Source organism: Eutrigla gurnardus (assembly GCF_963514095.1).
Source record: "Eutrigla gurnardus genome assembly, chromosome: 19".
Lineage (NCBI taxonomy): Eukaryota > Metazoa > Chordata > Actinopteri > Perciformes > Triglidae > Eutrigla > Eutrigla gurnardus.
This window is the reverse complement of record NC_139930.1, coordinates 21,604,973-21,631,696: the sequence shown is the minus strand read 5'-3', so window position 1 is coordinate 21,631,696 and position 26,724 is coordinate 21,604,973. Positions and strand designations below refer to the sequence as shown.

At 44.8% G+C, this 26,724-nt stretch overlaps 1 protein-coding gene across 7 annotated transcripts; it reads left to right on the top strand.

Annotated features, from left to right (window-relative positions):
• Window positions 1–2,200: 2,200 nt before the first annotated feature.
• Window positions 2,201–26,500, top strand: tjp2a (tight junction protein 2a (zona occludens 2)). 7 transcript variants are annotated; one of them, XM_084035852.1, is made up of 25 exons: window positions 2,201–2,330; window positions 9,290–9,419; window positions 15,412–15,465; window positions 17,095–17,219; window positions 17,682–17,784; window positions 17,942–18,755; window positions 18,884–18,987; window positions 19,148–19,301; window positions 20,388–20,499; window positions 20,643–20,773; window positions 20,861–20,945; window positions 21,037–21,187; window positions 21,430–21,538; window positions 21,628–21,847; window positions 21,944–22,131; window positions 22,218–22,313; window positions 22,417–22,496; window positions 22,576–22,786; window positions 23,075–23,175; window positions 23,307–23,531; window positions 23,667–23,771; window positions 23,991–24,194; window positions 24,531–24,608; window positions 25,013–25,098; window positions 25,247–26,500. In XM_084035852.1, the coding sequence occupies exons 2-25, from the start codon at window positions 9,414–9,416 to the stop codon at window positions 25,395–25,397; spliced, it is 3,693 nt and encodes a 1,230-aa protein (XP_083891978.1). In that variant the 5' UTR covers window positions 2,201–2,330; window positions 9,290–9,413; the 3' UTR covers window positions 25,398–26,500. The 7 variants fall into 7 exon arrangements, with proteins under 7 accessions (XP_083891978.1, XP_083891973.1, XP_083891972.1 ...); XM_084035847.1 differs by lacking the exon at window positions 2,201–2,330 and adding an exon at window positions 7,553–7,736 and having other exon boundaries at window positions 20,646–20,773; XM_084035846.1 differs by lacking the exon at window positions 2,201–2,330 and adding an exon at window positions 7,553–7,736.
• The last annotated feature ends 224 nt before the right edge of the window (window positions 26,501–26,724 follow it).

The following is a 26,724-nucleotide window of genomic DNA, read 5'->3' as shown; positions in this document are numbered from 1 at the left end:
TCGACCACTGGGTACCCTGTCATTCTTCGATGGTCTGATGACATGTGAATCCCACACATGGATGGTCTCATCTAATTCGTCCTGGAAAAAATTATATATTAGAAAGTAAGAAAACAAGTTAATTGATATGCAATTTGTTATTCTCATGAGGTGTGGGCCTTAGATAAGATATGACATGATTTGAAATAAATCATGTTAAATGTTGAATTTTCTGATGAAGTTAGGAGAAATGATAGGAAATAAACAAAATTTCGAAGAGCAGAGAGATGGATGAGCAGCCTTCCATGTTACTTTTTTGTGTTTTGCATGATCGCATCATGTTAAATTGAGAAGACGGCTGAAGGAAATGAAAAGCTATCAGAAAGAATAAGAAGGCCTTTTGGATTAATTGAAGAAAAAGCAATCATTTGAGTATTCTTTGGAAATTTATCTTCGAGTAAAATTGCAGTTCAGAGTAAGCAAAAATAACTCATGATGAAGAAGCCGTGGCGCGTCTGCGCGTATCCAGAGCAGGAAAAACGTCACATTTAACAAGGAGAATGTTGATCCTGCTTTTGCTGTACAATATTTTGTTTATTTACATACATTTCTGGTAAAATCATTGTTTTAAAAAAGCATTAGGCCTATTGTTGTGCTCGTAAACACAAACAATGAAATGATGTGACGGTCTGGCAGACCGGTGAACTCCGTAGCTCCGTGCACAAAAAAAAAACAGTTAGAGCTATTTTCGCTTTTTATTATGAATTATTATTGTAGGACACCGCATGGATGACAGTGATTAAGACAGTAACAAAAACAATTATGGGCCACAATTTAAGATGAAAGTAAGTTTTACATAATACATGTGTAGCTTACCTGAATGATAGCCATGAAGCAGAACTGAATTAGATTTCTGTCCAAATATGCACCATCGAACAAGCCACGGTCCTTCAGATCATTAAACAGAGAGATGTAGAATTCCATTGATTCCCTTCTGAGGAAGCCCCACCAACTCTCTATTCGCTGATTTGCTGTGCTTGCCCCTTCGATGTAGCTGTCAATGCTGGAGCCGTCTTGAATGTTGGGACGGAGAAAACGCTGAAAGTCTCTGACTTTAACATTCTCTGTGCCCCGGTCGCCTCTGACAATCCTTGGAGAACCACCATATCTCTGGACTGCCTCCATGTAGTAGCCTCCGATGATTTTTGGATCACTGCTGGTAGTAAATGCATTCATCCAGATAATTTTCCGGGAAAACCCATCAATGCAGCCATTGATACAGATACCAAATGGCTTGAGTTTGTCATAAGAGTCCAAGTGCCAGATATAATTGGGCCCCTTTGCAAAATAGCTTCGGCGATGGAGCCGTCTCCTTCCTCTGAGTTCAACACCCCTCGGGTCAAGTTCTTTTAGAATTAAGCGAACCTCTTCTTTCTTTACGTGAAGTCCACTCTCCTTGCATTTTGTGTACATCCACCTATATCCACAGAGTTGGCCAGATGTTTGTAACTGTTCGTTAATGAAATTAACTATGCGATCCAACGCGGCGTATCCCTTGCGCCGAAACAGATTACAAGACTTCAAAATTCGTTTTAAATGTCTTTCAGACACAACATAGCGGTGACGACTTGCAAGCAAAGCAGAAATGTCCTTATAATGAAGTCCCAAGTTAAAATATAGCCGAACTAACTCCTGTACTGTCATTTTCACACATAAAACACAAACCAAATGCAGTGGATGGTCTCCCAGACATCATGCGGGCATGCGATACTTTCTAAAGTATCTGGTGCTCACGAGAAAGTAGCACGAGAAAAGTATCTGGTGCGCACGAGAAAGTATCTGGTGCGCACGAGAAAGTATCTGGTGCGCACGAGAAAGTATCTGGTGCGCACGAGAAAAGTATCTGGTGCGCACGAGAAAGTATCTGGTGCGCACGAGAAAGTATCTGGTGCACACGAGAAAGTATCTGGTGAGCACGAGAAAGTATCTTGTGCGCACGAGAAACGTTTCAGTTTTTTTTTCTTTCCCCATGTCACTTTAGGGGCTCCGTACCTCTGTGACTCAGGAGAACGTCACCACCTTCCGCACCCAAAGGGAGTCACGTGTCGAAACTACCCCGCAGACCTGCACACAACACACCTGCAGATTGTAAAAAAAAAAAAAAAAAAAACACGCCCACATACCTGCGAGAACCAGGAAGTGACTCTTTTTTTCCCGTGGGGGGGAACAGACGAAACCCAAATAGGCACCAAATCTTCGTCCCGTTGACCCTCGTCGTCCTCGCGACCTTCACGTCCGCCTCCGGTTCTTGGATTAATCTTCTCCGGTCGCGTGAAAACAGGAAACACCTGGTAAGCAGATGGCGCATTGTTCGAGCTCACCGTCGGACATGTTTGCACCTTGTTCCGTCGCGCTCCTCGTAGGGCGTTATATGAGCTGCTGCTCGGACTCACACACGTTTAATTCCGGCCGATAAATAATACGGAACCTCTTCACCCGCTCTGCAGGTTATTGGTTCGACGCCCTGAAAAAGGTGACCCGCTGAGGGTTCGGGCCTCCGTGTTCCTGCATGTATTGTAATCAGCAGCAATGTAAACAACTGTTGCTCCAAAGCTATTGTGTTGTTACAGGTTAGCAGACTGTTATTCGGGCTCAAGTTACCTGAAGGTGAAACTTATTCAGTATCGGCTCTAAAAAGCTCTAAAGCTCCACTTTGTTCTTACATTTACACCAAAGGCTACTTTTAGAAGTTTATCACCTTTATGCTATTATCAAGGTTCCTACAGGGTTTCCCACGGGTCAGGGGATTTCTGGAATATCAGGGGATTTCTGGAATATCAGAATTTAATCCCTCAAGGAAGGAGAGAGTCATGTGCTCATAAATAAAGAGCCTATAAAAGTAACCCACAAGTAGTCAAATAAGTATAAACATATAAATAATGGCACCAAATATAAGTTATGTATGTAAAATGTATGCATATAAAAATATGATATGGTCCATTTGTCTATTTGCTGTTGAGGTAGAAGTAGTTGACTGTAGTAATGAGGTAGTAATATCATAAGAAGATGGTGCAAGATATTTTGGAGGATTTCTGGAATATCAGGGAATTTAAAAAAAAAAAATTTCAGACTTCGAAAGTCAGGGTATTTGATCATCTTTTATTGGGCCGTGTCATGAAATATCAGGGGATTTTGTAAATTTTAGTTGCCAATATATCAAACTAATATTTATACTAAGATATTATTATTTTTAAGTCACACTTTCTGTAAACGTTAAAGTGTAAATACTGCTTAATATCCTATTAACATTTTTTTCGCAGCATATATTTGACTTGTAGTAAATGCAGTAAAAGTGTTGCTCATCACCTTAACGACAATTCTGTCACGCCCCGTAAGTCACGACGATTTTCCACGTCGTTATTGAATTGTCCTGCCATTAACCCGCCAGCAGAGGGAGCAACAAAGCCGAAATTTAAGTCTTGAAAAATGGACAGCTGGCAGGAAATAGACACACATATTAGATACCAAGACGTCACGCATCTTTTTTTTATTTCTGTAACGCCGGCATGCTATCTATTATGGAAATTTAAAGTGGAAAAACGTAAAGCTATTTCTATTTGGCTCAGAATCAGCCTAAAAAACGACGCGTGTAATTTCATGGCCGTCAACCACAGAAACGATGAGAACAATGCGAGTGTCCTCGCCGGGAGCTTTCAGCCGTTATTGTGCTGAGCTGCTCTCTCATTGTCTCACTTTACCGTCCGTCGAAAAGGAAAAAACCTGCAACAAGAAGAACTGGCTTTTTGTTTCATGCAGAAAACATCTATTTAGTTTGTTCCTGTAGTCCGCCTCCCCGGGTCACCGCGTGTTCACCGTCCACAGATTATACCTGTGGAGGGCACGTGCACACGCTGATTCTCCTCGCTGTGCCTGCCAATCTCTCTCCATCCCTCGCTCTCTCTCTCTCATCACAGACCATCAGTCTCTCCATCTGTCTCACGCATGCATTGCATATGGACGTTGCATAATGGCCCCCGGGCCTGAGTAGCACAGCGCCACTCCGACACGTGGGCCCAAGTGTCAAGGGCCAGAGAAACCCAGCTGCTTATGTAAAAGCATTAAGATGACCCAAACCACTCCGGCTGCATTAGCTCGCCCAGCATGGGGGGGGAAAAAGAAGACGTTCTCATTAAATAACATGCAGTGACAAAGGGGATTAGGGGGAAGAGTGAGTCACTTTCCTTCTTCTTTCATAATTTAAGATCTTTTCAAAAGTAGAAGACCTTCAGGTTTGATACATAAAATTCAGAACGTGAGCTTGAGTTGATTTGACGGAGGAAAAAATGCAAAGTACACCCATTAAATCTAGTCTGCACTATAAACGTGATACAAATTGCCAGCGACTTGGTGGGAGTTTACATGCGAGGAGAAAACTAGAGCTCACTGCCAAGTTCCAAAAGATTAAAACGGTTCATGTTGTACTTATGAAACTGCAGCAGCAGCAGAGGGAGGGAGGGAAAGAAGGAAGGAAAGAAAGTGTAAGATGTTCAAATCTCGGGTAGGAAACAATCAGGGCAAACTGAATGTTTGTGCACGGGAGATTAAAAAAAAAGAAAAAGAAGATTTAATGTGCTGTGGAGTGATGTTTGTCAGTTTTATCCTGTTTTTTGAAACAGATGGCTGTACTTATTTGGTAGTTGACAACAATTCTGGCAGTGTTGTAATCTCTATTAAAGCCTGTTATCGCCTTATAGTTGTCATGGCGACTTGCAAACAGCTGCCTGCGTCCACAATCAGCAGACGAGAGTACGACATCATCTCTCCAATACTCTCCCTTTTTAGCTCCGTTCGTCTCCAACAACTAGTCGCAACAAAATATCTGGTTAGTTGTTGGATTGGTTTGCCGTTTGGTGGAGGAGAAGTCGTGCATGGTGGGTTTACCGGAGCTTGTTTGCTGAAAACTGCTGCTGGAAAGGAAACAGATACGAGCTCTGAGACTTTAGCAAACAGTGAATGTGCCATAAAATCAAAAGTGAGCTAAAAAAAAAAAGGGCGGAAATGTTCCCTATAGCTGAGAATTGTTTTATTATATTGATCCAGAAGCTTATTCTGTTGTTTTAAAGGGCAGAGACTGGGAAACCATATTAAAATGGAATAGCTTGCCATTTTTGGGAAATATAATGATTTGCTGAGGATTGACACCCCTCCGATCTCTGCTGTAAATGATAAATAATGTGTCTATTTAATCCAGATGTGTATATCTGGACTACGGAGAACAGAGAAGGAAGTGGAAGTTATGGGTTCAGATCCAGAAGCAAGAAAACTAAAACGTTTTTTTCTCTTTTTATTTGAACAATAAAAAGAAAATAATGTCAGAATATATCTGTATGTGCAGAACAAGGGTGGTTGAAGAAAACCTTGCCGGTGTGGACTGTGTGCCTTTTGTGTGCTGTGTTTGCTCGCTCATCTGTCGGGATGGAGTTCTTGGGGCTGGATGGTCTCCGTCTCCGTGAGATTACTGTAAGGTGTTGGATTATGATAAAACAGCCTGTGAATGTGAATTCTGCACATCTCATTGGTTCCGGGCTCCTCGGTGCTTTCAGACGAGGCTCCTAATCTGGGAGACGACCCCTCTCTCCTTTTATCTTCCCCTTCCTTTGTGCTGTTGTTACACAATGTTTTTTTAAAAATAGAGTGCGTTATTTTCGTGTCTGCTTGGACTGCTGAGGGATTTCTGCTGCTCAGTGAAATCTGCAGCAGCTCTCATGGCACGACCATCCAGAGCTGTAATCCAGACGTCCAAGCTGCTGGAATATAAATCCTGTCCGGGGGTTTTTGCATCGGCTGGCAGCTCGTCAAGAAGCCGCAGAGATAATTTATTTATTTCAAACTCTCAGGACACGGTGGGCCTGCTGCCGGCCGGTGACTCAGGGACGACGAGATGCCGACGGTTTAATCTGTGTGTGGCGTGCAAGTCGAGGTTTTTTTCTGAAGCGTGGGAGTTGAGGAGGGTGTTCCTTATCATCAGATTTGACCTGCAGGTGCCATCCTCTTTGTCCTGCATCTACAACCACGCTGTGTCACTTCAGTCGCCTCACTGAAATGAATTTGGAGGCTAGGGTTTATTTCTTTTTATTAGATAGTGTCATGGCAGTGAATGAGTAAGAGAGAGGTGCAACAAATGTGTTTCCTGTTAGTGTCAACCTCTTAGTCATAAGAGTGCGTCTCTCATAGCTTCTCTTTGGTCTGAAAATGCCCGGAGTTGCCTGTATTATCTTGAGGCAGTTCCTCCCTTAAGGTTGAGCCGAAATGGAAAAATGCCCTTTTAACCCTTAAAGGTCATAATGTGCTTAACAAATGACAAATAAAATCTAATTCTCCACATTTTCATCTCATCCAATATCTTTTTCTTACTGTAGAAACATTTATAAGAATGGCGTGCTTACATCAGGAAGTGCCAACTTATTTCAACCAAAGATATCGCTCATCAATCGACTCCGGCTCTTCAACGAATCCCTCCCATCTTCACACCGCCTGCCTATCCTGTTTTTAGTCAGAAAACAGACGTTAGATACTCTTGAAATGGTTTCAGCTCCACTTTATGGATCAGTTTTTCCCAAAATTGCGGCCACAGATGGTGCAGCTGACGAGTGAAACATCTCTCTATTTTTCCTTTGTAGCATCGACGAGCCGATAAACGATGCAAACCCAGCTGTTTGAGACAATTACTGAGCCTTTTTACAAATGAAACGACATAATGTAAGACACTTTTAAAATACGAACATTGTTGGTCTTCATGATGAGAACATTGGCGTTCGACAATGAGAATAATCTGTCGTGTTACGACAACCAGAGCAGCTGGAGAAAGTCATGAGAGCAGATGCTCAATATCAGGACGTTGTTCCCTGAACGTGTTCTTCGTACCCACAAATCCGTCCCCTCAAATCTTGGAAGTGCAGATTGATAAGAGCTTAAATGTGTTAAGTAGTAGTTGTGTTGTTAATGAACCTCCGTAGAGGGGGTTGACCCCGGTGGAGGGGCGTGTGTGAGGATGTGAGGGTGAAGTCGATGGGTCCGTGTGGGTGTAAATGGTGAGAAGACTAAGCCTGGATGGGGGGATTATAGGAAAAGGGGGCGGGGAGCATCCATGATCTGTCAGGACTTAGTACCACAATTATTCCAGTGACTTCTGCAGCAGCAGCAGCGGCGGTGGTGGCAGAGGCTGCGTTTTCATTAGTGTAATGTCCAGAGAAGCTCCAGAATTATGTAAGAGTGACGCGCCGTCATCCGCTGTCGGCCGGCCCACCGCCGCCCGGCTGGAACGTGCCCGTTTGTTTCCCTCTCATCCTCCCCATCGCTCACACAAGCCAAAAGGACATCTGTCGGAGTCGGGGACGGGGGACTCGCACTAGCAGCTCGTCCACGGGTGACGTTTCGCCGCTCCGCGGTGCTGAAGCTGTGGCCTCGTTGTCATGGAGACGGCCAGTTTTTAGGTCTTGATGATACGGAAGGGAGATGAATGTTGAATCCACCTCTGGACTCGCACTGATGATCAGTGATGGAAGTGTAGCAGCGGTGTGTGTGTGAGTGTGTGTGTGTGTGAGAGTGTGTGTGTTTGTGATGCGGTCGCCGTGAGAGGAGAGATAGAAGATGAAGTTTAAGAAGTTCATCACGATCATGCAGGCGGCCATAGGGATCGTACCCCTGAACAAACGGGAGCTCCTTCCACCCGGCAGGAAGCTGTGGAGACCCCCGGGGTGAGTTAGAACTGCTGTGTGTGTGTGTGTGTGTGTGTGTGTGTGTGTGTGTGTGTCTGTCTGTGTGTGTGTCTGTGTCTGTGTGTGTGTGTGTGTGTGTGTGTGTGTGTGTGTCTTTTTACTGTGACAGTGCAACAGCAATAGTGGACTTAATGTTGTAACAACTGCTGCAGTTTTGTAGGATCCACAGTTGGGGGCTAAAAGTCGGGATAACTACTGGGATCTGTCCCTTGTGAGTCCCTCGACTTTGCAGAAGTTCAACACCAGATTGCTTGAGCAAACATTTAATGGGAACATGGATTAGACAGGGTACATACACGAGTTAATTCTGCCCAACCCGAGGTCTAAATCTGTCTTTTATGCTGCTGAGTTATTCCTTTGGATTCTTCCACTCGTTCCCTCAGATTTGAATGTCTGCTTAATGTGTAAATGGCAGCAGCTTTAGTCATGCAGAGGCAAATCGGCTTCCTTCACTCTCAACACGGTGTTTGAGCGCCTCTGACTCAGCGCCAGGAAGTTGTCTCAGCTCGGCGGAGAACGCCACGTGCTCCGACATGTTATCGATCAGGTCAGAGACGGCGCTCTCGAAGCGAGACTGCAGATTATAGCATTACAGTGGGTAGTATCAGCGTGAGCCGGGTCTACTGTGGCTTTACTCAGAGCCATACATGGGTAGCTTAGTTCTGGGAAACATGGCATTTTATTCTCTATTTATAGCTTGATGTTTCCTCATCTGGTCCCGTCGTGCTTTTGAAATATTTCGTTTTCGTTTCCTGGACAATGACTAGTTTAGTTAGTAGTAGTGTGGTGCAAAAAGGAGATACTTACATTATTAAATGTGCAAAAGACGACACAAAAAGTTAACAATGTGAAGAAATCCATCGCAACATCCCAGACGACTGGTGACGACTTCATGTCGTCCAAAGCACAAATATATTTACCAATCCTTAAAACAGAGGACATTTGAAAAGCTAGAACTGATTTTTTTTTTTTTTGCATTTTTTGTTTGTTTTTCTTTTGCATTTTTTTTTTTTTTTTTTTTTTTTTTTGCATTTTTGGTTGGTGACTCTAATTTAATCTAGACTGAAGTATTTTAACAACTACTTGGTTTATTCTTGGCATGAATGTTGAAATTCTGTAGTCTCAGTGGGTCCCACCACTGGTCTGTAACAGGTCTGTAGTCTCAGTGGGTCCCACCACTGGTCTGTAACAGGTCTGTAGTCTCAGTGGGTCCACCTGATGAGTAACCACGTCTTTCAAACAATTTGCCTACTTTCTCTTAAATATATGCCGTCTCTTTGACATGGTTAATTTCTGTCTTATTGATTTAAAAAAAATGTTTATCACACTTGTAGTAAAGAGTTGTCAGATAAAAGTTTCTCTCTGTGTGTGTGTGTGTGTGTGTGTGTGTGTGTGTGTGTGTGTGTGTGTGTGTGTGTGTGTGTGTGTGTGTGTGTGTGTGTGTGTGTGTGTGTGTGTGTGTGTGTGTGTGTGTGTGTGTGTGTGTGTGTGTGTGTGTGTGTGTGTGTGTGTGTGTGTGTGTGTGTGTGTAGGGACCTGCCTGCCTCCGAACAGACCAGCACTGACCTGCTCAAGTCCAACCGCAAGTTCCGCTGGTCCAGAGAAGCCCAGTACTTGTATCTCCGTCGCCTGTCGTCACGCAGCTACTCGGCCATCATGATGGTACGTTGCTAACGTCACATTTAGTGCTGATGCTTAGAGCCCGGTTCTGATTGTTGTTTCATCAATTTCTATGTTTGCAATCTGCACGTGAAATTTCATGAACTTTAATCTGGTGAAATTCCTTCATAATGCCATCGCTTTGATTTTTTTTGTCTGAAAATGCTTGGTGAGCTAACAAGGCATTAATAGTTTGGGAGTCACCTCATATATCCAGACTCTTTTCCCTTTTATTTGAACACAACCATGTTTGGTGACCCTTCCTTGCATCCAGGATGATGACTAACCAGAGTGACATGTCGTGTCCCGGAAGCTTCATTGTTTTAATGACTTGCTCACACAAATTATTCAGGCCGGTGAAGCTGCTTTGCATTAGGATGACCCATTTTAAGGACATACTTCACATTTTTTTTGTTGATTAATTGTGGTGATTTGACTTGAGACAAATGTTTCTTCGGGAAATTGTGTTGTCCTTTAAGTCACGAGTATAAAAGCTTCTGTCATTTGTTCAAATAGTGGATAGCGAGAGAAATGGTTAACTTTGATAGATATTCTGGATTTTGGACATTTTTGTGGTCAGCTGATGTTCTTATCTGTGATTTGTCTTGTTGCATCGATAAAATCGGGGTTGAATGGATTGAGTGGATAGTATTACACACACACACACACACACACACACACACACACACACACAATAGGCTATTGTGGGACATCTGCACACGAGGACATTTTGTCTAGACTTTTCCTTCAGCTGCTCGTGTATATTACGTCTACATATATCTGTAGTACGTCTGATCTGGGGCGGTTTTTCGTGGTTCTTGTAGAAGTAAATCGTACAGTGAACATTTTGACAATAGTGTGCTTCCAACTTTGTTGCAGTAGTTTTGCTGAAGGTCCATTCCTGTTTTCACACGCCGCTGTGCACAGAGCCAGGTCCATAAAGAAAATGGTCTTTCTTAGTTTGGTGTGGGAGAACGTGATTGGCCTGCACCGAGCCCACGAGCTCAACCTCATAGGCATGGGATGATAAGAACAGTTGCGAATTGCGATATTATCCCGATAATCATCAAAATGTGCTTAAAAACGGTAAAAATGGTACTAAAACATACTGGTATCACTTTACACAAATATTTTTTATTGCTTCACAGAGAGAGAACACTTTAGTGAACATCTTTTTTGTTGTTGTTGTGAAAAACAATCAAATTATCTTAAAATCCATAAGGTCTCCCTGCATAAATAATAGGATAAAAAGGCAACATTTATTACGTGATACTTCCTGTATTTTTAACAATATACAGGAAGAGCTGTAACTTTTACTCATGGACCATGATCTCTAGAACTACACAGCTATTTCAAAAGTATTTTCTAGACCGCATTGTTGACAAAACCACACCCATGAAACAATGCCCGCAGTCATGAGGGAATTAGGAGAAATGGGTAAACAAGCAATTGCTGGACAAAAAAGCAACAGTGGTAGACTATAGATCGTTAAGGAGTAAGAAATTATAGGTTTCATCTTTCTGGGTTGCTTTAACCATAAGAGCTTTGACTATTTCATACACATTAAACTAACATTGTTGTCTGGAGGGTTGCTATAAGTTTATAGGCCTTACAAAAATGTGTTTTCTCTAAATTAAATATCAAAATGAACTCCTTCTGTCTGCTCACATGCGGTTTATAAACTTCACGTCTTTATTTTTAATTGTGTTCTTCGGTATTAAATGTGTTTTGTGCTGCCTGTGTGTCTGGAAGCCTCACAGCAGGCTCCCTAAAAAATCAATGGGAATTTTGGACGGATCCATGTCAGCGGTAATAGAGGTGCAGGCCCCATCTACACATGTAGGCTATCTATAATGTCATCACCGATTGGTTATTACTGATAACCAAATTGTCATCGTTGTTAATTCCATCGAGGTTGATGTTGGAACGTGTTGTTGATGTTTGCGGTTATCCATCACAGCTGCTTTTTAAACTGAACCCCCCTCCCCTCCCACGCTCTTTTGGTACAATCCTAACCGGTCCGTCGGCGCTAGTTTTTTTTGTTTTTTGCTCGGAAAGTCTGATGTTAATGTTTTTAGAAGGTAAAGTCTGATACCTGAAGTGAAGTACGCGATACTTTCACAGTTTTTAGACTCTGAAACTCTCAGTTTCATCAAAAAACTTTGTCCTACATCCGACGGGAGTATTTGGGAGTTTTGCGGTGCTCTCTGAAGTACCCGTCCCGGGGCAGTTCAAAGTGCGTGATGCCAGTAAACGGAGGGGGGCTGCTCTCGCTGAGCAGATACGCAACTCAGTATTTCACCGTAAGTACTCACTCAGTGTACATAAATACACACAAGTTGACAGATACTACCACAGATACACCCCTGCTAGTGTTTCTACGTGCGTGTTTTAGAGGAGAAGTAACGGTTATCACCGCGGACGCCTGTTGCATCCCCGCTGCACCTGCTGTGATGTTAAGCTAACGTTAGCCTCTCTCGGCTAGCAGGTTAACGTTATGCTGCCTTCACGTGCCAGTCAGAGGATCGTACTTCCCACTTGTGATGTCGGAATTGAAGTGCTTTGTTGTCGGGGTGAATTTAACTGAAGAATTGCGGATTTGTTGTTTACCTGCGTATTTGGGGAAAATACATGTATGATTCCGTTACATGCTAGAGGGGGGAAGTGGATAATACGACAAATACACTTGTTTATAGCAAGTAACGTGTGCACACTTATTACAATTATGTACACAAGCAACGGCTAAGACTTGTTACCTTTTTAAATGATAAATAATATATACTGATCCATTACCTAACTCGTAATTACGACAATTTCCGAGACGGCGTCTCGTATGTACCCAAAAATTCAGATATCACGTGAAGGCAGCATTAGTTCACTTAGCAGAAACACTCAGATTTAGTATTTTAAGGAGGAACAGTTACAATTGTTATGGTCTGCAAACTACAAATATCCAAAGTTAGTATCATTTTTATTTGTATTTTATTCCTCTTCATTTAACAGGGACAGTACATATTAATTAACATGTCTGCAAATATGCCAGTATCATGAGTCCCCGGTCAGATGTTACAATTGGTTCCTGGTGGAAAAAGGGAGGAGGGGTGAGGAGAAGAGAAAAACACGGTATCCAGGGTGAATGCAACACATTAATAAGATCTACATATTTAAAAATATATATATATATGATCGTTTTGGAGTGAGCAGGTGAGCAGTCGGAGGCATAAAATACACGCATGCAGGACAAACAAGATGCAGCATTGAAGCAAATACAGTACAAAAAGCAAGGCATGCATAAAGCATGCAGGCAGTAGACCACCAGAGCACACAGTAAATGTACAACATACAACAGCATACAATGACATTGCATACATACTAGCATCAAGCAGGCACCTTTCACAAAGCAAGCATTTTAATGGTTTTATTTCTGACCTGGTTCTCACTCCCCACAGTGTAACGTGGCTCTGTCCACAGCAGGGGGCAGACTTGTTAAACTTTTCTGTTATCAGCCGCACATTGAAACGTCCGGACTGTCTAGTAAAGGATCGGTGGTGTAGTTTTGAATCGAAGAGACGTATAGTTAATGTATTGATTCAAACTTCCAAGTTACAAATGGTAAATGGTCACCAAGCAAAAGTATGTCATTGACATGTTGAGTCATATTTTAATATCTGGCTGAAGCCAAACATCTTTAGTTGCAAAGCTTAAAGCTGCAATTTCAGTGTTTGTAGTTTGAATTCTGTAGTAAAATGTCCAAACATGTTTGAAGAATTGCCGCTTTTCTCTGTTTAATATTATTGCGATGGAATATTTGGGCATTTTGACAAGACATTAAGTAAAAATGGAAATGTTTATTGACAAGATGAATCAAAAAAGAATCAGTAGATTAAATGTTGAAAAAAAAGTACTTAGACTCAAACATCCTATATGGCAAAACTGTTGTAACGTTATTACCCCTGAGAACCCATAACATAATACAAGATAACTGATTTTGATGATGTGTTTTTCTGAGACAACACACATTAAAAAAAAACCACAACAGAGATTTCTCACGGTCTACTCTGCGTTGTTGACCTAGTATTTCAGCCCTCCCTCCCTGAAAATGTGTTTGTGTCTTGTTATGTAATGGCCGACACTCGGGAGTCTACGACTTAGCCAGCGTGTCGGCCTGCGAGCAGCGTTCACAGTCGTATCGCATCGTACAGAGGTTCAAACTTTGAGCTTGCTAAGCACTTTAATTGTCTGCTTCGAAGTCATTTATCCGACGATGTTTCCTCTGTCCACACAAATTATATTTCTCTCGTTCAAGCCAACTTTGGCCTTTTTCTGATGCAAAGATATAATATTATACTTTTAAATTATTGTCACTTTTCAAAAATTTTAAAACAAAGAAAATGTATGTTAAAGATTAATTTCTGGGTGGACGTTTCGAATGTCGGCGCCAAAACAAAGATGGACTCTCTGCCCTCATCTGTTGCCTACAGGCAGCGTTTGTCCTGTTTGCAGAGACACAGACCGTCTTATTGCCTCTCTCCAGTCTCCCTGCCGCTGCTCGTCATCTGGTTTCCCCTTGTAGGCTAGAAGATAAAAAAGTGGGTTATGATGGGTGAGCTGCCAGCCCCAGTCGTGCCCCCGTTTCCGTTCACTAAGCCCGGGCTTGAGATGTCAGCAGCACACAGATTTCACATTTCCCTTTAATTATTAACAAAAAAAACATCTTAAAATCCCAAACATTGTGCTGTAGGTAACTCAGCTTTGCACTTTTGTCCACGTTTAGCGTTCCCTTTCCATTTCTCATGTTGCTTGAATCATTTCTGAAACTTTAAAGAGCTGAGCTCACATCAAATCCCAAATGTGACTTCGCCGTTGTGTTTTTTGGACGAACGCTCGGTGCTTTTTTATCGCCGCTTGCCTGTCCAGAAGTTGGTGTGTCTGTATGTTTACACTGTCTGCAGACGGTGGGATTTGTGCTGAATGTAGGCCAGCAGAATCCCTCTTACGTCAAAGGCAGGCGGGCGGGCGGGCGGGCGGGCGGGCAGATGCAGGAGGAGAGCTGCCGGTGGTTGTACAGCTGTGACCATGGAGGAGGCTGTGGCGCACATCAGTTCGCCAGAGCACCGCTGGCGGTGAACAGGGGAGCGACGCAGACGGGAAGACGAGGAGAGGCCGACCATGAAGACCGTCCTCAGCCTGCATAGGAAATGGGCCCACGCGGTCAAGACCATACGTATCCTTCAGGGACTCGTGAGTGTGATTTGGTCAGATCTGTGGCGAGGGCCAGGAAGCTGGTCCTGTTCTGATCCTGTTCTGGTCGTGGGTTTTGTTTGTTTGTTTGTTTTAATTGACATTGAAATGGTTTGAGTTGAGTTTTGTTCTGAAATCAGGGAAAAGTGGCAACTTCTCTCTCAAATTGTAATTTTGCAACAAAATGAAAATATGGTATTTTCACAGCGTTGAAGCCTAAGAAGTCAAACTCAAACTGAAAAGAAATGACTGGTTTCAGCTTCTTGAATGCAAAGATTTGGTTATTCTTCTCTGTTTTATACAATTTAATACCTTTTTTTTGTTTGTTTTTATTGACTTTTATTTAAAATTCAAGATCAGTTTTGGTTTTAATGTTTCTCATTTGTCCTCAATGATGAATAGATTATTTTAAGTGATAGTGAAAGGAAATAATTGTGAGTTGCAGCCCTACACCTTACTGCGTTGTCTTGGTAACTGAATGACTTGGATGGTTAGCAGGTGTGTATCTTCTGGTTGATGGATGTTACCTGTTTCATGGAGCGCTCTGTCAGAAGAAGTACTTTCATCCTGAATTATTTTTAAGTGCCTGTTAAAGGAAAACTAACTGGTCGTTTCAAGTTTGTTGTTGCAAACCGCAGAGATCCGCCATTGTTCCCCTCGGAGTTCCCGGTTGTGTAACGTGAACTAGCTTCTGTCGTTACATCACATCATTCATTATTAATCTGTTAAGTGAAACTTTCCTTTCTCTCCTCAGAACCCGGTGATGGAGGAGACGGTGTGGGAGCAGTACACCGTCACCCTGCAGAGGGTGAGTCCACCTGCAGCCCCAAACACACCGTAACGTATCTCATTTACAGTATTTCATAGATGTATTATATTCAGCCTCATGCAAACGCGATGCTCCGCAGGGCGACGTGCATTTAAATGATTAGCTTGACAAGTTTCAGTCGGCTTACAGTCGGAGAGCAAAGCCTGCCCAGACTGCAGGTGTAAGACCTCAGAATGGGAACCAGAGAATCAAATCTGAGCAGACACTCGATGCCTGCGTTAGCTGCTCCGCGGGAATAATGACTACTTATAGCATCAGTTAAATCTGTGTATTCGTCACATCGGTGCCACATCTTGCCACCAGCCAACTGCACCAGGTCCTGCACCGCCGTGGATGTTAGACGTGCGACCGTGCAGAGCAAACGAGTCGAGCTTAGGTAATCATCGTGACGAGCTCATTGTCTCCTGCGATTCACTGAAGCCAGAAAAGCAGATTTAGTGCAAAAAAAAAGAAAAATGTCTGCCGCGGGCATGTGACTCCTGACTCTAAGCCCCGCCCCGGCCAGCTGTCACCACGCTCTGTACGTCTACTTTTTATTCTCTTCCTCCGTTTGTTAGTGTTTTCTCTCACCTCGTCGAAGGAAAAGTCTACGAGGCTTTAAGACTTCCACTATATATTATAATTGAATAAGAATGGCTTACACAGTAACAAGAAGTGGCCGTAGATGAGAGTCATTCTCTCTCACCGCTGGTGGAGACGACGACTACACAGCAGCTCTCTGACTTTGTCATTTTAAAAACCCTCTTACATTTTGTTGGTTTTCCTCCTTTTCTATTGGTTGAAAATGCCTGTGTTTTTGTGAGTGGATGGAGAATACTCTCTGGGCTCTGGGGGTCATAAAGCCTTTTAAAAGATCCCATCATGTCAAACATGATTTGTACAACAAAGATCACACCATGACCTTTTATATTTGGAGTCTGGCAGCCACGGTCTATTTTTTTTAGCAATATTATTATTATATCTACGTATTCTTCATTTTTCTCTCCGTTGGTTGGTTTCTCTGCTCCCACCTTCGCCCTCCCTCTGCCTCCACGGCCATCTGCTAGAGACAAGTGGTGAATTCTATGGTGTTTTTTTTTTTAAGTACAGATGGAAGGGAGGGGATAAAGAGACAGGGTCACCAAATCTCTGTCCTAATCTCATCTGGGCTAACTGGAGCAGTGGCAGGTGGAATCAGTGAATGCCCAAATACGTTTCCATAGAAACCTTTAAAAAAACACACAGATGTGTGTTTGTTAATTAAAATTACACCTTTTTTGGGAAAAAGTACAGTTAACGCTAACATGCTCGTGCATACTTGACACTAGGGAAACATCAGGAAGCCTAGGATTAACCTTGATGTTTATCACACACACACACACACACACACACACACACACACACACACACACACATGACTCCAGTATGCACGAGAGTAATCACAATCAGAGTCAAAATCCCTTTAATCACCATATACAATACACATACAGCCATGATAATACACTATGAGCAGACACACACCGTGGGGATTACAGGACCACACACGCACACACACACACACACACACACACACACACAGATGGAGAGTCCACATGATTTACATGTTTTCTTTCTTTTTTTTTCTCTCAGGATCCAAAGATGGGCTTCGGCATCGCGGTGTCGGGGGGCCGAGATAATCCCAACGAGGACAGCGGAGAGACGTCCATTGTGGTGTCCGACGTCCTGCAGGGAGGACCGGGTGACGGACTGCTGTTGTACGTACTGTTGGTGTCATAACTTGGCATGAAAACTACATACACTACTTAATGTAAAGCTATTTAGCGTTGAAGTTGTGGAACTGCATCTTTTCTGACATTTTAAATATTTTCCTGGTATTATTTCAGTATCAAGCTATTTGGGCAAGATGTTGTATCGAAGCCACTATTTAGGTGTCGTGACGACACTTCAGCACACTATTTGATTCACAGGATTTGCCAAAACATTCCCATCTGGTCAATTTGAAGTATTTTTACGACGCTCTAAAACAAACCATTCATTTAATAGTTTTATTCATCAGTATAACATTTAAATATATGTATAAAAGCTATGTCTTAATATCCGGAATGAACATCCACATTTAGCACCAACAGTAATAGTAATCATTTTTTTCATGTTTTCGTTCGTCTATTAAATATTAGCTTTTACGTTTAGCTCAAAAGTCGTGTTTTGTGTTTTAGTGAGAGCGATCGGGTGATCCAGGTGAACGCCATCCCCATGGAGGGGGCCATCCACTCCTTCGCCGTCCAGACTCTCAGGAAGTGCGGCAAAGTAGCAAAAATTGTAAGTGCAGCTTTCGGTTTGTCGGTTGAAGCTTATTCTCCTTTTGTTTCACACGTGTGTTCTTCCACCTCAGGATACAAACTCATCTATTTAAAATGATGATTTATCCGTACGTTTTGTTAAAGTGACCTCTGACCTTTTTGTTTCTAATCAACAGACAGTCAAAAGGCCCCGGAAGGTTCCCGTCAATATGAACCGCCCGGCGTCCCCCGACGACCGAGTCTTCAACAACGACTACAACGACGATTACAACTACGAGCAGGACCGTCGCAGCGTGTACAGCGGCCGGAGTGGAGGTGGGCGGGACCACAGCATGGAGAGGGAGCGCGGCGGGGGAGGCTACACGGATTCTGGCTATCAAACGCGTGAGCGGGACTACGACAGGGACTACAACTGGCAGGAACGAGGCAGGAGCGCAGAGAGGGAGCTGAGCCCGGATCGCTCGTACAGGAGAGAGGGCAGCAGGGGGCGCACTTTGGACCGAGAGCGCAGCCCGGACCGCCCATACAGGGGCGACCACATGCCCGACCGCGACTACAGCCCGGACAGGAGGTACCGCAGCGAGCGGGCGTTGGACCGAGACCACAGTCCCGACCGGCGCTACCGCAGCGAGCGGGCCCTCGACCGGGACCACAGCCCCGACAGACGCTTCCGCAGCGAGCGGACCCTGGACCGCACCAACAGCCCGGACCTGCGCCACAGACGCGACAGCCCGGCGAGAGGCCACGGACGCGACCACAGCGTCGAGCGAGGACGCGGACGCGACCACAGCTTGGAGCGAGGACGCGAACGCATCCCCAGTGAGCCCAGGAAGTACGAGGAGCCGCCGAAGCGGAGCGGGAGCAGAGACCACCTGGAGCTTTTGCCGACGCCCGCCGCCATGCCCATCCCTCTGCCCCGCCCGACCCGGGACCTGGACGCCCTGGAGAAACCCATGAATGTGCTGCTGCTGAAGAACCGGCCCAATGAAGGTGAGCAAGCTATGAATATCTGTTGGACTCCATTCTGACAAACATGTGGTGTAGTAAAACGGCAAATACGTAAGGCTGGGTATCCTCTAATGTGTTGATACATGGTGTGATGGATGCATCTTTTCCAGAGTACGGCCTCCGTCTCGGTAGTCAGCTCTTCATCAAAGAGATGACGAGCACAGGACTCGCCAGCAGAGATGGGAACCTGCAGGAAGGAGACATTATATTAAAGGTACGAGGAACACGCTTCATGTCAGAATGTAATTGGAAATGATGGATTCATTATTCTTTTATTGATCATTTAATTCTTATGTGAAAAATAAAACTGCACGTTTCTTAGTTAGTGCAGTGGTAAACTGTCTCCTGATCCTGTCTGTCTGTCTGTCTGTCAGATTAATGGCACAGTGACAGAAAACCTGTCTCTCAGCGACGCGGGGAAGCTGATCGAGAAGTCCCGAGGGAAGCTGCAGCTGGTGGTGCAGAGGGACAAACAGCAGGTGCTGATCCGAGTCCCGCCGATGGCCGACAGCGACTCGGAGCTCGATGGTGAGAGACACTCCAAACTGACAAGCAGCAGTTCCTATCCAGAGTAAACCTGGCGACCATCGTCGTATATAAAACCCAGCGCCTATGAAGTTCATATGAATCGACTGTAGAAACACTGTTGCTGTTGTATTTCTCCATCAATCCTGTCTTCCCTTCATAAAATAAAAGCTTTACTAACATCAGTTTTTAGTGTTATTTAAAAGGTGTACAAATATATAACAAAGTAGCGCTAGCACGATGAGCTAACCAGAGATTCACCACCTCACCGTCGATATTCCTCCACCGCCATGATCATGCACTCTTTTATACCTGGTTTTAATGTCACATGACCGGACCCCGTGCTGCCATTGGCCCGGACCAATCTAGCTAAGTGGTGTGAGTGGATTGTTCACTGACCAAATGTTTGCAGGGAGGGGGGGGGGGCGGATAGCCTGAAGACTTGTGACCCACTTTGTCTGGTTTTGGGTGTGTGTGTGTGTGTGTGTGTGTGTGTGTGCGTGCGTGTCTGTGTGTGTGTGTGTGTGTGTATGTGTCTGCATGTGTGAAAGTGCTCTCTCGCCTCAGGCAGTGTGATCTAATCCCCCATCATAATCCTGCTACTGGATATGACGGACTTTCATTATGATAAGGTCGCCACTGCAGCAGCCGTCGAGTGTCCCTCTGTGTAAAGACCTCTGAGAACAATAGGATTGTGTGTGTGCGTGTGTGTGTGTGCGTGTGTGCGTGTGTGTGTGTGTGTGAGAGAGTTTCGGCTCCGCCTGGTTCAAATCGCCTGAAGTGCATCTTTGTAATTTGATTGCTTCAGGCTTAAATGCATTGGTCAAGATGGTTGGAGCCGGTGATGCATAGAATTACTCCATTTTGTGGCGATGTGACCTTCATTTGTTTGCCACCTTTGTTTTTGTGCTCTTTTGTGCTTCCAGGACCTGTGGGCCATTAGAACCGTGTGAATTATGTAATTAAAAAACTGCAGGCGCATCGCAGTAGAAAATGTTTTAAATATTCGTTTCCTTGACATGAAGACGATATTAAAACCCAAAGGTTCAGATCATTTTTAACCTGCTTGTTGTTGTTGTTGTGTTGCAGATATCTCTGAGATCGAGTCGTACCGCTCCTACTCTCCGCAGGACGACAGGCGGGGTCACCACTCCGACCTCTCCTCCCACTCCTCCAATGAGAGGCTCCGAGAGAAGCCCAGGTACAACGCCGTTACATCTTGAGCCACGGGAAGGATTTATTTCCCCTTACCTAAAGATTTCACTGCTTGATTATTGAGTATTGTTAAGATCAAAAGCACAAAGATCCATATATATGTGCTGATACCTGAATTTGTGAAATTAGCAGAGAGGACCCGCCCAACAGACTGGCAAAACTGGGCGTGCCAACGCCGTTCAGACTTCCCGACAGGGTTGTGGAAGACGCAGCTCCTTCGCAGGCGGAGAGGGAGGAGCCACGACCAGAAACGCCACCAGGTACTCAAGCCCTCCTTCTGTATATATTTACCAGGTTTGAGTAAATGTGGAGAAGAAGTGAACATGTTTCTTCCCTTGTTTCTGCAGTACCAGCCGTCGCTGTCGTCCCCAGGTTCCACCCGCCTCCTAAGGTGCCACTCAAGCCGAGCGTGGAGGACCAGGACGTATACGGGTCTGTATATAGAGTTTGAATTGTATGTGAAGTCATTTCTCTTCACCCTTTTTATGAATATGTATAACGAGATGTTGCTTTCATCACCCAGGCCCAACACGGTGATGGTGCGTTTCCATAAGGGGGACAGCGTGGGCCTCAGGCTGGCCGGGGGCAACGACGTCGGCATCTTCATCGCCGGCGTTCAGGAGGACAGCGCCGCCGAGCAGGAGGGTCTCAGCACGGGGGACCAGATCATGAAGGCGAGGCTTTACTTTCTAACTTACTTTATTCCACGTTAATGTATTAATACGTCTCATTTAGGATCCCAGTAAATGTGAACCAAAGCAGGATTAGAATCTACTGTTTTATCTGCTTTTCTTTAACCCTACTGCCAGTGATCAGGTATATTATTCCTTTTGTCCTATTAGACCCGCTGGTCATGTCTTAGTTATCATTATTATAGTGTGTTTTCCTCATCTATAGTATGTCTTGTCTGTTTCAGGTGAACAACATGGACTTCCGAGGCATGGTGCGTGAAGATGCTGTCCTCTTCCTCCTGGAGATTCCCAAAGGAGAAGACGTCACCATTCTGGCTCAAAGCAAACCTGAAGGTACTGTTAACGTGTTTTTTTGTTTTGTTTTTTTTTAGCCACGAGAACACGGATCTTCGACCCAGAATGACTTGTTGTTTGTATTTCAGTGTACAAGGACATCTTAGCTTCGGGCCGAGGCGATTCGTTCTTCATCAGGACCCACTTTGAGTACGAGAAGGAGGCTCCTCAGAGCCTTCCCTTCACCAGAGGAGAGATCTTCAAAGTGACCGACACACTTTACGACGGCAAACTTGGCAACTGGCTGGCAATCCGCTCTGACAAAAACAACCAGCTGCAGGAGAAGGGCATCATCCCCAACAAGAGCAGGTTAGTGCGGGGGTGATGTCGCTGTCGGCCGTCGGATCCTACCATCAACTCTACAGGACTGTTTCTTCATGATAAATCACATTTGTCTCCTCACAGGGCAGAGCAGATGTCCAACGTCCAGAACGCAGCTCGGGCAGCGTCGGGCAACGACCGAGGAGACTTCTGGAGGCTGAGAGGTCAAAGGGCAGCGAAGAAGAAAGACCTGCGCAAGAGCCGAGAGGACCTGAGCGCGGCTCCGGTCACCACGAAGTTCCCTGCATACGAGAGGGTGGTCTTACGTGAAGGTACCCAAAACATTCTGCACTCTGCACGTGAAATATAATTTTCCTGCATATTATGTGACTGAATGTGTTTTCTGTTGAACCATCAGCCGGTTTCAAGAGGCCCGTGGTGATATTCGGGCCCATTTCCGACGCGGTGAATGAAAAACTGGCCAACGACATGCCGAGCGAGTTTGTCGTCGCCAGTAAGTGTCATATACAGTATATAGTGGAAATAGTTGGCAGTGAAAGTACTCTAGTATTTATGGATTATTGCACATGGAAGTCATTCTGCATTGTGATCATTAGAAACGGAGCCCAAGGACGCAGGAAGTGAGAAATCCTCCGGTGTGGTGAGACTAAACACCATCAGACAAATCATCGAACAGGTAAAGTCTACTGGAAGGAAAAACTATCCGTTATTTGAAAATACTGTTGACCCAGCTAACGTTAACGTCGTTTCCTCAGGACCGCCACGCTCTGCTGGACGTCACTCCCAAAGCCGTGGACACCCTGAACTACACCCAGTGGTATCCCATCGTCGTCTTCCTGAACCCGGACAGCAAGCAAGGCGTGAAGACCATGAGGAACCGCCTCCTCCCCGGATCCAACCGCAGCGCCCGCAAGCTGTACGAGCAGGCGGTCAAGCTGAGGAAGACGTGCTCGCACCTCTTCACCTGTAGGTTTATAATAATCATATCAAGGTCAAACACTGAGAATCACCTTTTATTTACTTCTGCAGAGATGAAGCTGTTTTCAGGTTATGGAGACTGTTCATGTATTTAAAGACCCACCTGTTTACTGCTACAGTCCTGAGTTGTGTTTAGTTTTTTATTGTAATTTTACAATTTTTTCTTTTTTTCTGATAGAAAGCGCTTTATAAATACATGTTTTATTATTTTTATTATTGTGTTTTCAGCTTCAATTTAAGGAATCATTGACTTAATTGTGTGTGCCGTTTGTGCAGCGAGCGTCGACCTGGCCTCGGCCAACGACGCCTGGTACGGCAGCGTGAAAGATTCCATCCGGGAGCAGCAGGACCGAGCTGTGTGGGTGTGTGAGGGCAAGGTGGGTCTGATCGTCTATCTCTGAGAAACGCCTGCAGCGGCGTGTCCTTCCCAAACGTTTTCACGGGGTTTCCGAAGAAGCTTCACAATCAAACCCAGCATCGACCTTGTGGCGTCTTCTCTTTCCCTCAGCTGGACGGTTCAGACGAGGACCTGGACCTCCACGACGACCGCATGTCCTACCTGTCGGCAATGAGCGCGGACTACCTGAGCATGGACAGCCGGCTGACCAGCGACTACGACGACACGGCGGACGAGGGCGGGGCCTACACGGACAACGAGCTGGACGAGACGCTGGACGAGCCCCAGCCGGTGTCGGCCATCAGCCGATCGTCGGAGCCCGTGCTGCCGGACGAGGTGGGGATGCCCAGTGTTCTTACTGCTGTTAATATAGTCCTCACCGCTGTTTGCATAATGTGACCCTAACAACCCCCCTCTGTGTGTGTGTGTGTGTGTGTGTGTGTGTGTGTGTGTGTGTGTGTGTGTGTGTAGAAGCCTCATCCTGAACCCCGGGCTCGTATGAGGAGGTCAGGCAGCAGAGAGATGCTCAACAGAGATCCCAGCCCTCCCCCTCCTTTTGTCCCCGAACCCCCGAAGGTGAGATCCCTCCCCTCACGCTGTCTAGTAATGAGGAAATAACAAACCTAATGTTAGAGTTGCAGGTGCAATACTGAAAAAGCCATGTCTTTCCAAGATGCTGTGTTGTACTGTGGTTTTTCCTGGTGTGGAGGTGTTTTATTTTGAAGGAGCACGCCCCGTCTCCGGCAGCTAAATACAATATTTCGATGTATCTAATCGGTCCTTTTCCCGTGACAGGTGCGGGCGCAGACTCGGACTGACTCATCGCGGAGCTATGACTCGCACTCCAGCAGCACCATCAGCAGCGACGTGGCGGCCGTAAACAAGCCGGCTCCTCCCCCCGTGGCCCTGAAGCCCTCCCTGTCCCGCCTCAGCCACCCGTCAGAGGAGCAGGCCCCGAAGGAGACCGAGGACCCCGCCAGCAAGTCCTTCCTGGGCAAGGTTAGTGTCATCAAACTGTGTTTTTACACCAAACAAGGAGGTGTGTCTGACTGTTTCTGACTAACCCAGCATTTAGTCTTTAAGATGGAGGCTTTTAAATGATTACTTATGTTCTTCCTCCTCTTTCTCTTCCGTCGCTTCTAATATGAAATAGAAAACGGGTGATCAGGTAACTGAATGTGTGCATTCGTCTTAATTACTCGTCTTATCATCGTCACTTCATCACGTTATCCCACGCATATGTCACCGTGATGTGAATCATGCCGTGTGGATGTGAGTATTAACTCTGTATTATCAAAAAATTGGATGGTTGATCACTTTTTTTTTCTTCTGTAGATCAAAGCTTTCGAGAAGATGGACCACCTGGCCCGAGCTCAGAGGATGCTGGAGCTGCAAGAGGCAGAAAACGCTCGCGTGAGTATTGGTTTTATTCATATTCCGGCCTGAAGTCGGCGGTGGGGGGAGGGATAATGAACAAACAATAATTTAACAACCTTAAGGATACGCTCGGTTCACATTGTTTCAAGTGTAACCAGATGGAAAGTGAAGCCAATGACGAAGTGCCTTTTAAAATTGCCACTCAGAAGCCCAATTGTATAGAAGTCTGAGAAGCTGACTACATTTAATTTGATTTATTATCTCAGTTGAGTTAATGAGCTCAAATTCTAGTGTTTCCTTCAATATGGCATAATATATATATTTTTATTTATGGTTTTATTTACAGGTCGCTACTGCACATCCTCGGCCAAAATTCAAACCTTATCGCCGTTTTAATCTGTCAAAATGCGAACTCTGACCCCGGTCTTCTTTCTTCACAGTTGGAAATCGCCCAGAAGCATCCAGACATCTACGCCGTCCCAATGAAAGCGCCAAAACCCAACCTCAACCGTCCTCAGCCAATCGGGTGAGAGCATCACTCTTCACCGTAAAAGATATATTTATGAAAAGGTATTGCATGTCGTTAACCTTTTCATTCCTGTGTAAGGAAATGTTGCATCATTGCTGTGTGCGTGTGCGTGTGTGTGTTGTGTGTGTGTTGTGTGTGTGATCAGTTCCAGCTCCAACCCCGATCAGCACTTCAGACCGCCGTACTCCGAGTCCAGAGGCTACGAGGAGGACGAGGCCGAGTACCGCCGACAGCTGGCCGACCAGACCAAGCGAGGATACTACAACCCCCAGAGATACAACGACACTGAACTGTAGTCCCCAGGAACCGACACGTGACATCATCATCATCATCACTGCACAAGGCTGGAGTCCGCCCACGTCATCGCTGCAAGCAGACAGCGTGTGTTGCCTTGGTAACGGCTCACGCAGCTTTTACCACGACGTAAACTCTCCGAACTTTGTTTTTGCCGTCAGATTTCAAAACACAATCTTCTTAGAGAGAGGGTATTTTGGAAGGTTTACTGATTTCCACACGCGTGATATTTCAGTGTTTATATTCTTTTGAAGTGTTTTTGTTTATTATTTTCTCCCAGCCCGTTTGTCTCATGTATTACCGTTGCATTTCAGTGACAGAGTGTGAACTAGATCGGATGGAAACTATGAAAAAGCAACTGGAACTGAACTGTACTGGCAAGGCAGAGAGGGGAGCGAACGCCACGCTGCAACCAAACCATATTTAATACCGTAGAACGTCTACAGTATCAACGCTGTTTTATATCCTGCTTTGTTTTTTGTACGCCAGCAATGTTCTAACCCTCCACACCGTTAAGTGTTTCAGCCACACTGTGACAAAACACACATTCGTATGTAGATACACGACGCTACGCTGTAATATGTGTGCATGCTGGGAAAGCTGCATATCTCCAAGTGCCTTGTAGCTCTGATGTAACCTCTTAAAGGGATCGAACGTTGAAAAGGTCTTTTCAGTACATTTTCATTTTAATCGACGCAAACGAAACTCAAGTTGTAGATTTAATGAGCTGGAAACGGTCTTTATTGGAAGCACGTTGCAGACGCTAAGTTGACGGAGAACCAGAAGGATCTCATACTCGTGAGTTAAGAAATGACGTGTGGAAGTGTGGCGGTCGGATGTGACGTAACACCGATGTACGTTTGTCTTTATCGGCTGCTTTCCATCAGAGACAATCACTGCTGTGTGTGTTTTTATATCAGATAACTGAACTGTACACGGGGAGCATGTGGTGACGACAATCATGTGGGTTCATCGGGTTCTTTTAACCGTCTGTTTGTGATTCTTCTCTCTCTTTTTGGTTTGTTTTTTAGATTGTGATCTCCTTAGTGTTACAGAACTGTCTGTTGGTGAATTCAAATAAATAAATCTCTTTTTGTACATTAAACTTCATTCTCAAACACTTTGTTGTGCGATTCCAAAGAGAAGAAAATAAAAATATTACATTTATGTAAGAAGGAACTGTGTTCTTTTGAGAAACCCACATATCCATATTTAAAGGATGCAAAGAAAAAATATTCTTAAAACTGAACAAGGAACATAAATAATAAAAAAGGAAGGTAAACAAGCAGGAAAATGAATGGCATATTTCATGTGATCAGAACGGTAAGA